We start from the raw sequence: 14,696 nt of genomic DNA on the forward strand, positions 1-14,696 counted from the left end.
GTGTTTTCCAAAACTCAATACGACGTCCTCAAATGTGTTATTTTGACCACAAAGATATTCAGTTTACTGTCATAGAGGAGTGAAGAAACTAGAAAATATTCACTTTTAAGAAGCTAGAATGAGATCATTTTTACTTTACATTACTTAAACCATTTAATGGATAATCAAAATAGTTGGCGATTAATTTAATAGTTGACAACTAATTGATTAATCATTGCAGCTCTAGAACAATATACCGTACACAGCATGTGTGTGTCTGTGAGTGTCTGCTGTTGAAACGGCTGTTAGATTTTCTCCCTTGCGTGGTCTCCGAGTCTTAATCCACCCTCTGGCTCTTCTCAACTTCTCTCATGGGACATCATGCCTTTCTGTTATTCTCACAGAAGTCATTTGTGTTTTAATGTGTTTTGCTGTCTCCCTTGCTTTTTTTTTTACACCACTTCGTCTTTATTTACGTGTCCATGTTAGTTTTATTGTCCCTCACCCCGCTCTTCATTTCCATTCTTCTTCTCACCTTTTACTCGTCTGTATTTCTTGTGAATGTTTCCTTGTTATCTGTCAGCTCCTGCTCTTTGTTTTTACTGTTAGTGCCTCTTCACTCTGCATTGGTCTGTCCCCTGTTTCCATCACCCTGCCTCTGTCGTGTCCGTGCCGTTTTATTATCTGCCTCTTGCATTCTCTGGCTTCCTTTCTCTCTCCCAGAGTGTTACTTACCAAACCTTGGTTTACTGATAGTGTTTGTTAATAATGATACTTCAGTGCCTCATGGGGCTGGTCCTACACGACAGTGAGAGTCTGTGGGAGTCATTACCCAGCTGTACTGCTGCAATATAGAAGATCAGATTGGGATAGTTGTCCTTCGTATAGTAACGTGGTTTTATTTGTCATATTTGATGAAGACAAGCATTCAATGGTGGCCTTTAACTCAGTTGTTCTATTTGTTTGGCTTAAGAGATCAACTTACTGTACTGAACTACTGTGTAGTTCAGAATTTGACTCTCATTTTGTTGTGTGTGTGTGTGGTTCAGTAGAAAGTCTAATAATAGAGAACTGTAACAATACCTTTTTTAATATGCCACATGACTTTTTCAGTCTTCCTCTGGGCAGCAGTAAAGTGTATCCATTTGTCATTCCCTCATTCAGATCAGATCCGCTTGCAACGCTCTGGATTTCTTGCAAAGACTTTCTGTTTTCTACAAGGCAAGACTAGATTGAGGGTTAGCGTGAGTGTGGTTGTGTTTTCTCTCCCCCTTAGCAATCTCTCCAACCTGTTTTTCTTTTGCCCGCTGAAAATGTCCGCTATCCTTAATGAAAGAATTATCCCAACAACCTCTGCCGACCTGAGCCTAGCCTAGCTTAGTTTAGCCGGGAATGTGTGGGCTTGCTTTGGGGGGAATTGAAATTTGCCAATTAGGACAGGAATGTAGCAATAACCCAAGGTTTAGTGCTTTGTTATGTTGATTGTGATTGTTTGAGTAATGGTATCAACATCCAGTACATTTTTTGATGATGATTATAATGACAAGATGGAGCCGAATGGTACTTATTGTTTTCATCCGAGACATGTGAGAGTCTGTTGGTTGGAGACGTGTATCACATATTTCTTAAAGAACCTGATTTAATAACCATAATCCCCATCTCTTCCTCTTTCTTTTCTTTATCTCTCCATCCTTTCCTTTTGTAGTGTCTCTTCAGGACATTACCATGAGGAAGGCTTTCAGGAGTTCCACCATTCAGGACCAGCAGCTGTTTGACCGCACATCGCTGCCCGTCCCACTGCAGGAGAGTTTCCAGACATGCGAGCAGCCGCCACCCCTCAACATCCTCACGCCCTACAGGTCTGAATCAATTTCACTAACTCAATTTCACTAACTTGTTTTTTTGGGCTATTTATGATTTTTAGTAAAGTGAATTGTATGCTAAAAGTCGTTACCTACAACTGGAAGAATTAATTGCAGCTGTTTTTCTGAGGCCCACCATGGCATTACCTTTATCAACCTTTCATATAGTTAACCATTTCCACTTTCCTAAGTGTGGAAATTGGAAAAAAATTCTTAGTATTTTATTGATACGCACAAAGAAACAGTGATTACACTCACTGTGTTAACACAAAAGTACCTTAACGGCCTTGAATTTTTGCTGTTATTTGGCCCATTGTTTTGCATTATATTTCTGCCTGCCGCTATTAAAGCTCACAGTACAGTAATGCTCACAGTAATGCACTTCAGAGAGAAAATAGGAAAGACACACTGAGCTTTGATAGCCGTAACCTCAAATGTATACAAGTCAAGTTGTGCATAGGTATATTATTATTGGCAGGCTTGGGACTCTTTCACACCAGACATCTCTTTTGGCTCTTGAGTGTTGAGCCGGGCGAGCAGAGCGGTGAATAATCCATAAAAAGCTCTGCTGGCCAGCACTCCCTCTCCTTTATTTCTCAGCCTTGTCACTATGCTGCTTTCTCACTTCTTTTTTTCCTCTCACTCCATTTTTTCTCCTCCGGCATCGTACACATGACCCATCTCTGTGTAATACTTTCACCCTGGCCAAGACAGTTGGAGATGTTTAAAGGCCAAACACAATGTTTTTATGTTGTGTGTGTGTGTGTGTGTAGAAATTTACACATGCACTGTTGGGAGACAGGTATAGGGTGTGGTATTTAAATCTGTAGTAAGTGTTTTTTGTTTTGTTTTTTTAGATACTTTTTTGGGCATTTTCGGCCTTTATTTCGACAGGACAGCAAAGGGAAGGGAGAAAGGGGAATGACATGCAGCAAAGGGCCACAGGTCAGAGTGGAACCCTGGCCCGCTGCGTCGAGGAGTAAACCTCTATATATGGGCGCCCGCTCTACCAACTGAACTATCTGGGCGCCCAGTGTGTTTTTTACATCTGGGCCTTGACATGGCCAAGCTAACGGCAGGTGTGGGTGCCTACCTTGCTCATGTTCCTTTTTTTTGTGATCAATTTTTTTTTAAATTTCTATATTCAGAAAACATAATATTCCCAAACGGTTACAAACAACACACTGGGACATAGGAATGCGTCCTAGGGCTTTGCTCGCGTTACTTTAAATGTTTGGTTTCATGGTGGCTGAAGGCTACACATCAGTTTTTATTCAGACATGGATTAATGGGGATTGTTGAACAAGACATAAAAATATGCACTACATAAGCCTTGTTTAGGTCAGTTCCCAGGCCGGCTGCGATTGCTGTCCCCTCTCCTTGAATAACAACTGATGGAGTAACCCTGAGCACATGGTCCAGTAGTGTGTCCATGAGAGAAAGATGATTATTTTCTTGATTAATCGGTTAATTTCTCATCTTATAAATTGTCACAAATCCAGGTGATGCCTTCAAACAGGATTTTTGGTAAAACAACCCATTAATGATTAAAATGATTGTTGATTTATTTTTTCACCTGATTGATCAACTAATTGCTTTAGTTCTAATTAATATAGAATGGGACACAGTTTAAACGAGCATGAGCAAGAGCATGAATCTTTTCCTCTCCTGTCCAAACGTTACACTAGGAGTCTTCCTGGGACATCTCCCTATCCACTCTGCTGTCTCTCTACACACACAAAAAAAACCACTCACACGCACGCACACACGCGCGCACACACAAACACACACACACACACACACACACACACACACACACACACACACACACACACACACACACACACACACACTACAGTACCTCTCTCTACAGCCTTTCTCTAGCCCAGTGTCAAATTCTATTTTCTTTCCTTTGTTGTGTTGCATATCATTAAATTTCCACTCTTGCCTTTTGAAGCTTTTTCCTTTTCATATATTATTGGTCTTATTGGTGTCATCATCAAATAATTGCCTCCCTAAGCATGGCTAACACTGGCTGAAGGCAGGTAAGTTCAATTTAGGACCTCTGCATGGTTATGATACATCCAACATTACTTTGTATTTGTTTTAGTATCAAGGGAAACCTGATATAACCTTTTAGGTGCCATTCAGTCCTGTACATCAATATTTTTGACTAACAGTCAGAAGAGATGAAGTTACTGAGTTGATTTCCAATACATTTTTGAGTAAATCTGTGATCGTTTACAGAAAATAACATCAAGGAAAGAGATCAATATTGTTACTTTTGTTCTTTGCAGGAGAACACCTGGTATTGATGTTATTAAATTTGGTCATATGTAGACTGCAGGGTGCCAGAAATAGCTCCTCTCACTTTGCATATCTTTTGGGGGTTAATTAATACATTTCCCATGGGACCAAGAACCTTTTGACAAACTCAGAGCTTTACCTGCGCTTCAACTGAAGGATACAACTGCATTTAGCTCTTCTATATAGAAAGTACAGTACAGTACAGAGAAATGCCTTTGGGTGCCTAAAAAGTCCTTACTACAGTTTTCCCAGTGCAATGACATACTATTGAGCTGAGTTTGCAAGGCTGTGAGCTGATGATTTGTCAAAATCAATTACAAGGCACAAGAATAAGTCTGTTTGTAAATGAGGGGGTAATTGAGGTGCTCCCAATGCTGCAGTCTTTGAAAGCCTTCCACACATTTTACAAACTGATCAGTTGTGAATGATATACACGAAAGAAAGATATTTGGAAACCGCCCAGAAAGGAAGAGGAAGACATCGGCAGGGCAGTTTGTAAGGCTAATCCCTGTAATGATATGAAATAACGTTTCTGGACAGCATGTGTGGGCATCTGTGTATGGTAATGTCCTTGTCAAGAGAGCCCTTTTGATGTGATGCCTACCTGTGTCTGTCAGAAGTCTTTTTCTGTTTCCCTCCCGATCATGATGGCACAGTTCTCCTCAGTAACCACCGATCACAAAGGCTTTTGTAATGCGAGTGAAGAAGACAGAGAGCGGAGCAGAGTTCTGATGGAATCAATGATAAAGCAGGACATTAGCTATTAATCATGGCAAATGGTAAACAGATATGATTTTTTGAGGAAAGCAGAGTGAGATAAGGCACAGGAAAAGACAAATGATTGTAATCAAACAATTCCCTCGCTATCTATTTTTTTAAGCTTGTCCAAACTCTGTAGCGCCTGCCTCATGCAATTTAAGAGGAAAAAAGACCCTTTTGTAGCAGTGTAATTTTGTTCCTCACTCTTGTCAGCCTATCCTTTTATATAGAGCTGAAACCCTTTGTTGGTTAATTGATTAGTCTATCAACAGAAAATGATAACGAAATAATTGCCATTTTTTAAGCAAAAATGCTGAAACATTCTATGGATCCAGCTTCTCAAATGTAAAAATTTGTAAGTCTTACATTATTGTAAAGGGAATATTTTGGACTGTTGGTTGAACAAACATTGCGCAATGCTGTATTGCCTTTTCAAATGGAACAGTCACATATTGTAAAATGTTAGTTCATGAACCATTTGTAAGTAAGATGTCTGAAAAATGCTGTTGTTTTTCCCTGCCAAAGTATCTTCAAATGTCTTGTTTGCCCAACCAACAGATATTCAGTTAAATATGCATGACAAAGAAAAGTAGCACATATTCATGACACATATGTTCAGAATTTCTGCTTAAAGAGGATTGCCGTCATCATGTAGCTTCTCAAATGAAAGAAAACTATTTCTCAAGCGTGCCAACCAAATTGTAAAGAGATTTCTTGATTTCTCTTGTCCATCTGCAGGGACGATGGGAAGGAGGGTCTGAAGTTCTACACCAATCCTTCCTATTTCTTTGACCTGTGGAGAGAAAAGATGCTGCAGGACACAGAGGACAAGAGGAAGGAGAGGCGGAAACAGAAGGTATGTCTGAACAATAACAAGCACAGGATCCTGGCAGTGGACAGTTGAATTTACTTTCTCTTCATGCAACAATTCAGGACTGTGCTGGTTCTTTGGTTGCTGCAATAGATCGAGGTGTTTGTGATGAACAGTGGGCTGTGAGCACATGCACACTAAGGTGAGCGAGTAGTTAGACATGAAGTGGGAGTGAACACGAGGCTTCTTGTAGTCTCCCCACAGATACAGGGTGATGTGTCTTGCTTGAATTAACTGACAGGCTGATTCACTGATAGATTCACAGGCCTGGCTTCAGATCATGTAGCCTAATGCATTAATTAGCCACCCCTAATTGATGAATCAACTCTTACTACAGTCAACCTTCTTAGTTATTACTTCTGTGATCATTAACTGTAATTAATAGAAGCATCTGCTGTTTACTTGCCCCCGCACTGTGTGCCATCTCTCTGCCTTTACACATGTATACAGACCCACACAACTTCTCGTGGAAGCTCTTTACACACAAATGCAATCTGATTTGTATGCACACAGACACAGAAATTAATTTAGGGGCTCTTGCACATCTATAGAAAGCCCCTCTCTCAAATAAAATGCAGAGCTGTGACCTAGAGGACATTCACAAGACAAGCAGGATGTATTTAAGGAATTATGCACACATATCTGTTGGTTTGTGTTACCATTGTGGCGGATAAATGGTCTGAATTACCCTGAAGTTCTCGCAAGAGCATAATTTGAATTTGCTCAGCAAATTACTCTGGCATTGAGTAAGGCCGACTATACACTGGATGCTTTGCACAAGCGTGTCAGCTGCGTGGCGTGTCCGTTTTTATTTTGGCTCCCATGTTAACAGGTTAGAGTTTACACACTGCCTGCGTGACACGTGCCCGAAAATGCGTGCATGCTAGAAATAGAACAAACGCCTATTTTTCACGTGACACACAAGCATGTTGGAAGCGTTTCCAGGCAAAATAGAATAGTAAAAGATATTTATATGTCATTTTGACACAAATACATATTAAATGACATGTTAATATTTGAAAGTCTCTAGGTTTCGACATCAATGCAAATATAAATGTAAAAGGAAAGAAAAATCGATTTTCAAATATTGCACCTGTCATACAAAACAAAATATTCTGTGACCTATTTTGCCATCTATACTGTTGACATTGTCTTGCTTTAATTAAATCAGTAACCTATATATTTATGTTTAACAACTCTCTCCCCATATGATCCAAATCTGTTGGAGCTATGTCTCAAGATAGCTCTCCCTGTACATCACCTAGCAGCATCAGCGCCGTGTCAGAAACGTTTTGTTGTGTAGGACAACACGCAAAAGCAATGCCACGTCCGCGCAACACAGCCAGTGTGTAGCTGGCCTAAGGCTGCTCATTAACTATACCCTTGTAGCCGAGCTGCACCAATCACATTGGTGGATCTGATATAGGCGAGCCAGAGGTGAGCTAAACAGATGACAGTTTAATCTACCTGGTAGTTAAGGGTATGGGGCTCTGGATACGTCACCCTGTGTGTTGTGATTGGTCATAGTGTTATCCAATTGCATGCAGTGAGATTTTCAAATGCACGCTTGGTGCCGCCCCTCAAGAGGGGCAACTTTCATTACTCAATGCCAGACCCTTAATCTAATGGATTATGGGCTGGATTTCCAGGCTAGGTCTGAATGAAGATCAGGTGTGTGTGTGTGTGTGTGTGTGTGTGTGTGTGTGTGTGTGTGTGTGTGTGTGTGTGTGTGTGTGTGTGTGTGTGTGTGTGTGTGTGTGTGTGTGTGTGTGTGTGTGTGTGTGTGTGTGTGGACACTTTAGACCACCGTGACTGAGAGGCACAGTGAGATGAAGTGCAGAACCACTCAATGAGCTAAGTGATGAAAATGTAAATCTATCAATGATCACCACATTAAATTTCACGTGTGTGTGTGTGTGTGTGTGTGTGTGTGTTTGTGTGTTGTTTTGTGTGTGTGTGTGTGTGTGTTGTGTGTGTTGTGTGTGTGTGGTGTGTGTGGTGTGTGTGTGTGTGCGTGTGTGTGTGTGTGTTAGACTCTTTGTACTCCACCTTATTTTACCAGAGGATTACAGATATTTGCTTCTAAACTTTATAATGCCAGTTTTACCATTGTTAACTCACACATAGGCATGGAAATGCACAGACACATGCTTAAACAGATCTAAATGAACTATGACTCACCATGCAGCTGCAGTGTCGAGGACCTGACGGACTGTGCCACCTGTCAGTCAGCGTGACGCTATCTGAGATTAGCTGCCAACATGTTTTGTTCCGTGACAGAAAAGGTTCTAGCTCTGCCTCACTTTCCCTCTCCTCCATCTGTCTCTACTCTTACTCTTTCTCTCTAGCTCATCTTACTTTTTTCCTTGCACCTTTATATTATTAGCTACGGCTAGGGCATAAGCCAATGCAAATAAGAACATATTTAGATATTAACATATAGTATATCCTGATATGGCATATGTATGTAAAGTCACAAGCACAACATTGAGATTGGCATCTAAACAATAATCTGGAATTCTCACCAAGCCTTGTTATCAAGGATTTTTAATTGCACACAACTTGTGATTAAATATACTTCATGTTGGACACAATGAATGGCAGTAAAGTAACAAATCTTCTCCAATCCCCCATCTTCTCCCAGGTCCTAGATCCTATTTAAAAAAGTTTTTAACAAAAATTAAAAAGGAAGGATAGAAAAATAAAAAAAATAAACCAAACAATGTAAATGAACATACATGGCATTTATGAATTCTAATGTAAAAGATCAATAATCAAAAGACAATAAAGAGCTTTTGACATGTTTTGATACATTTAGATCATGACTAGGTTTTAAGTAAAATCTAGCATTGTGTAGCTGACTCTTTAAATCTTGATACAGCGGCCCTTGAGGTTTGGATGCCTTCCAGCAAGGAGCAAAAGTTGAAATTGATTTTCTCTGGTGTATGGGGAAAGACAGTTCATGGGTTCAGGTCAAAGTGTCGAAGGACCAGATCGAATGACACAATGAGCAAAGTGTCAACGAAGACATTTGTGATAGATCGTACAGTTTTAACAGTACAAGCGTATAGATGTGTAATACTTCTTTTCTTCACTTGAAAATGGTCATGTTCCTAAGCAACCTTTCCTCTAGTGCCAGTGCTCTGGATTGTATCATACATCAAAGAAAATAGATCTCTGTTATGAGGATTAAAATGCTTTATCCTCTACTTCATCTTATTCAGTTATCAGCCATTTTCTCACTGAGTAACATCACTAATATTAGTTGGTCTAAAACTACATTACTAGGCTACACACACACACACACAAAGATTAGCAGCCAGTGATAAATGGAAAACACAGTGCACAGAGAAGTGAAAGAAGCCTACAGTGTCTTAATCTCATTAGCTTCTGTGTTAGCCTCACCCTCAGTGGATTAGCAGTAGAGTCGAATATGTGCTGTGACAGAGAGAGTGAGAGGAAAGTCCCAGGGACTGAGGAGAAAGGAGAAGAAACCATCGCTGCCTCTCTTTGAGATCAGTGTTTGAGTCCAAACTACATTGAGGTTTGTCTCTAGCGACTGGATCCCTCTGGAGAAGCCCCTTTGGCTCTGCCTCTCCTACTCTCGTCTTATTATAGCACTCACAGACACCTGGAAACACCATATAATCATTATGGAATGTATTGACATTAAAATTAAGCCTTTTTTCTTTTTATTTTGTACACTCATCCAGAAGTAGTACATATTCTGGATGTGTTCCTGTCAAAAACAAACTGATGCCAGTCCTTATTAAAACCAGTGGGCGTCCACATTAATGAGATAGCTTGATTGATTCCTCAATGCCAATATCTGATGTTAAGTATAAACTAGACAAATACAAAACCAGGATTTCTGTTTACATATTTATTTGAAAACAACCACTCAAAAAACAAAGGTGTTTACTCACCCGAGTCATGCAAGATGTCCTTCTGCACACTTGTATGGAAGTTTGAAAAAGGTGCATCATCTACACTATCAGGGTACATGATTAGGGGAGCCAATGCTACACATTGTTCTTTGCTCGTAAGTAGAACCTTTTATTGAAAAAGAAGTGCTTTGATCTCACAAGGACAAAAGTCTGACGTGAGCAATGTGTCAGCTAGTAGCAATCTTTAAGGAGAATATGGTGGGGTGTGCTTTAAAGCAATGTGCCTGGCAAGAGCTTCAATGATTTCTAGACCAGAGCCAAAAGCTGCTGTAAATATCATGACAGTATGTTTCAAAAGATATATGGTAACACACATACACATTTCCAATGTTAAGTTGCCCAACCCCTCCTCAGAAAAAATCACACAATGTATGTGTAGATTTGTTATTGCTCAGACACCAAATGCAAATAAATTGATTGACCTTTCATTGTGATGCCCTGGCAACTGTGGCCTAAACTTTCATTAGTGGAGCACAGCGCACTGAGCATATCTTTAAAGTTAAAAGTCATGGTTACAAATATCATATCTTCCTCCAACAGAATATGCATGTTAATTATTTCAGCCAACTCCAGTTCGACCCATTACAATTACAGATCAGCATGTAGCAAGCAGCCCAAATGAGCTCTCTTGAGAAATATGCCTAATGTAATTAAGATTATATGTACAACACCTCATTAAAGCAGCAATATGCATGTAAGCAAAGAAATGTATTCACCAAATTAACAAAATGACAACAGTTCTGATCAAGATCACACAAGTACGTGCGTATACGTGTGTATCTCACTTGTTAGAGCGTGCGCCCCATGTACAAAGGCTCAGTCCTTTCTTCATCGGCCGCGGGTCCGATTCTGACCTGCCGTCCTTTTCTACATGTCAATAACCCTCTCACTCCTCTTTCCTGTCTTCAGTTGTCCTAATAAATGCCCAAAACATCATCTTTAAAAAATAAATAAATACAAAGTTTAAATAATGCACAACATCAATGGGAGGGCATGCTCAGTCATGACTTTGCAGTCACTGGTGCATACGTACATGCTAAAGGGCCTGCACCACTTGGATGCTTTGCTCCAAGGAACAGATATGAAAAAGCAGTGACTCCAAACTGGGTTGCTGTCAAACTAGATGTAGATGGTACAATGTGCCAGAAAGATGGTTACTTATATGAGCCAGGAAAGTGAACAGGATGCTGTGTTAGCAAACTTTACAGGAACAGGAACTTTTTAGCCAGTGTGCTTTTAGCATACCTACTGTAACTGTCTCTTTGTTGCTAGTTGCAAGCTGGCGCAACAATTTCAGTTTTTGTTAACTTATCATTGCAGGTACAAGAGCAGCTAATGCAAGTGAGGCATTAGATCAAGTTTGCCATCGCATTTGCAGTTAAAGCTACCATTTTCACAAAAATAATTATTAAAGAAAGACTGAAAACTCTGTGCTTTTACCAGTTCGAGCTTAGTACCATAGACGATGTCAGCTATTTTAGCCACATGAAGACAGCTGAACATGCGTGCCGTGTCAGTGCCTCAAAATTGTGTCATGGTAAACAAAAACGTAAAAATACTGCTTTAGGATCTCTCTTCTTCTGTCTTCTCTTAACTTGACGTTCTCTTTTCTGAATCCTGATCTAACTCTGTGCAGCTGGAAATGCCTTATCTTGTGTGTCCCAATGGCCTTATAAGAGTCCGCTTTGAAACCCCTCCTCCCTTCCTCACTCCCCCAGAGGTAAGAGCTTCTCCCTTCTCCCCCGTATGCCAGCATCTGCTCCTCGCGTGGTAGCCTGCAGCCCTCCCTCACTCTTCCCCCTCTATCCACTCTCTCTCTGGTTTGCTGTGGACAAGAGAGCTCCTCATCTCCACCCTAACAACTAACAAGCCTCCAGTATTTACCAGTTCTACTCTAGTAATAAGACACAGAGTCTTATCAGTAATCCTCCAAAAAGGGGACATTGTTGGACTTAATTTGAACGCTGCATTAACGTACATGCAATTCAAACGGAAGGCAATCTGGTTGATACCAGAGAGTGCCATACATGAAGAGAGTAGTGGCCAATACACTATGCAAACTGTAAGTCCATGGAATCAACCATCATTTAAGTTTTCAAAAAATATAAAAATAAGCAAAGCTCAGTTGCTTTGAATTGAACTGTTGTTTATGGCTAAAAAATAAAACAATGTCCTGTTTGTTTATTTGTTTGATTATATAAAAATTAATTAATTAATTTACTAATGTACTGAAATAAATGGTAGATCATTTTTAAAATTCCAAATTAACATGGAGTAGACATTTCACTAACAGCAAGACAACTGGTCATACACTAGGTGATTGTGGAATTAACTGCACGTCTTTGGAATGGGAGCACTCTTTAGATGACTTGTTTGCCCTGCTGGTATGAGTCAGTGGTCAAACTAACTTCCTCTTTGTTACAGATATAAAGTCATAATAGCTGCAGACGCATATTTGCAGTTTTTAATTGTACAATTATTATTTTATTACATTCATCAGTAAAATCAGTAGCCTCAGATAATTGCTGTACAATCTAAATCCAATAGATCAGCAGCAGCAGAAATGTGTGTATTGTGTGAGGGGTTTGTGTTATTGTCAGCAGCAGGGTGGTCCAGTTGCCGTATGCCTCTGCGGGGCTCCCTGTGGGGGTTATTTACTCAGTTACATACATAGCCACAGTTCTGCTGACTCTGTCACGTTGAACATTTACACAAACATGCAGGGACACACACAGGTACACACCAAAAAATGCACATACAAGCGAGTATGAATTTGTGCACAGACAGAACGCGTTCTGCACATAACACAAATCTATAACTGGTGTATTACACACACTCATACACACTCGCAGTGCTTACACAGCGACACTTTCCCTGCCAGTGGCAGTCCATTCAGATGAAGGATGACGACCTAGCGGAGCCGCACAGCCCTCGGACATTAGCCATATTTATAAGGGCTGTGACAAACACGTGCATGCACACGCAGAGATGCACTGTTTCTCATTTTCTCTCATCTACAAACGCAGAGTACCCTCCCTCCCTCCCTCCCTTGTTTACTCTGTTGTTGTCACATTCACGTTGCTGCATTAAACAGTCACTCTGTGATGCTCTCTGTTGGACAGATGGTTGTCTGGTTGCATTATGTGTTATGCGTTTCCTTGCCCTTTTATCTTTCTACCTGCTCTCCTTCCTGCCACTCCTCATTGTAACATAAATGAAACGAAATCCCCATAATAACAGTCTATAAAGTAGTATTGCAGTATGTTCACGTATTTTTTGTGTACATTTTGGCAAGACACGGTAACTGCAAACCTTTCAAGAAGTAAGAGGTTAGTCATATTAAGACTAATCTTCCAGAAATTGCAGAATTTCTGAGGCTTTGTACAGTTTGGAAAATGGCACAGGATAATAAGTTAAAGTATTTGACCTTCTGATGCAGCTCCCTCTGCCTCAGCAGACAGTGTTGTCAGGGTGTAATGCTGTTTCATGTTTGGAATAAATGATATTCAGTTTGTCAGCCCAGATATATAAATGTGCTGGAGCAGAGTAGGAGACGTGTGTGTGTGTGTGTGTGTGTGTGTGTGTGTGTGTGTGTGTGTGTGTGGGTGTGTGTTAACGCAGCGCACGGAGTGGAGGCTTCCCCCTCGGCCAATACCTCATCAGGGGTAATGGGCCATGATGAATCAGAACCTAATCAATGTGCATTACCATTAGGATTTATTCCCACACCCGCTCTCAGGGCCTGGCCACAGCAGTAGACAGGCAAAATCAACATCATTTAGCCAAAGCAGAGGAGATGCTATCCACAACCCACGTTGTGTTGAATCAGCCAGCATGTTTTATTTTGAGACCAACACACACACACACACACACACACACACACACTTAGTGAATTAGCAGGGTACACCATCCTGCAGGTACTAAATGACATAAAAGAAAGTGATTAGTATTGGTTGTAATGCAGAGTCCAAGGAATTATGTTTCAGAGACCGTTTTTAACTTGAAATTATACATTTCTTGGGCAAAAAATACAACACCACCTACGTACAAACGTATTGTGTTTCTGCTATTAGAAATAGGAATACAATTATTGTTTGATTCCTCAGAAGTTAGAAAGCCAACCGGGAATATTTTATGTTAAGGCAGTTTGGCAGTTAAGGCAGTTTGTAGAATGTGAACTGTACTATAGCTTGCTTAATACCGGATTTTATTATGACCTACACTTACAGGACAAATATGTTGATATTCTGTATTTTTCGTATTGTCAACAAGTTAAATGAAAAGACTAAAACCAACAATATATTGATTCTACTAACAAGAGGTATCTGTGTACCCAAAGCATGATGTACAGTTGATCTTATTCCGTTTATTATATGTTCCACATATACCTAAAGATATTCCCCAACAAAGGCACTATTTCTGTCTGCTGAAATCTACAGTACCCAGCTGTTGTGGAAAAAGTATTTTGCCCTTTTAAAAAAATGAAACTATATATTTGTGACCTGTTTTTTAGATTTATATATCTTTAGTATAAAAACCAGAGGGCCTGAGGCTGAGTCAGATGGAATTGCTCACACTTCGCTGGTTTTTGTCAATTCATGGGATTTGTTGACAATAACAGAGATATAGAATAACACTTAAAAATATTTTAGAAAATGTGTTTTAATTGAATTGTGTGTCATGATTGCATATTAATATTAAGTGGCTTAGATTACTTAACTGATTCGTTCACATCAGTGTTTAGTTGCTGTGTTGTTGTTGTGCTTTAAACTGTTATGTATAATTTTGAGTTGACTTGAGCGTGCTTGTGTTTGTTTTGCATGTCATTGTTCAGTTGAGCTGTTTTTTCCTACATTTTAAAACACACCTTTGTAGTTTGTCCTCCCATTCCAGTGATATCTCTCTCTTTCTACCTCAGTATTGTGTGTGTGTGTGTGTGTGTGTGTGTGTGTGTGTGTGTGTGTGTGTGTG

General features: G+C 40.1%; 1 protein-coding gene across 8 annotated transcripts in view; it reads left to right on the top strand.

Annotated features, from left to right (window-relative positions):
- The window catches only part of wasf1 (WASP family member 1), a 55,844-nt gene that overhangs the window by 34,613 nt on the left and 6,535 nt on the right, over positions 1 to 14,696 (top strand). For 4 of the 8 annotated variants that reach the window (XM_032542531.1, XM_032542536.1, XM_032542533.1 and 1 more), the window contains 3 exons: positions 1,685 to 1,838; positions 5,646 to 5,763; positions 11,362 to 11,445. In XM_032542531.1, the coding sequence (XP_032398422.1) occupies positions 1,685 to 1,838; positions 5,646 to 5,763; positions 11,362 to 11,445 (356 nt within the window). The remainder of the gene's footprint in view (positions 1 to 1,684; positions 1,839 to 5,645; positions 5,764 to 11,361; positions 11,446 to 14,696) is intronic. The other 4 variants (XM_032542534.1, XM_032542537.1, XM_032542535.1 and 1 more) reach the window with 1 other exon arrangement.

The sequence above is a fragment of the Etheostoma spectabile genome, chromosome 18, assembly GCF_008692095.1.
Source record: "Etheostoma spectabile isolate EspeVRDwgs_2016 chromosome 18, UIUC_Espe_1.0, whole genome shotgun sequence".
Classification (NCBI taxonomy): Eukaryota; Metazoa; Chordata; class Actinopteri; order Perciformes; family Percidae; genus Etheostoma; species Etheostoma spectabile.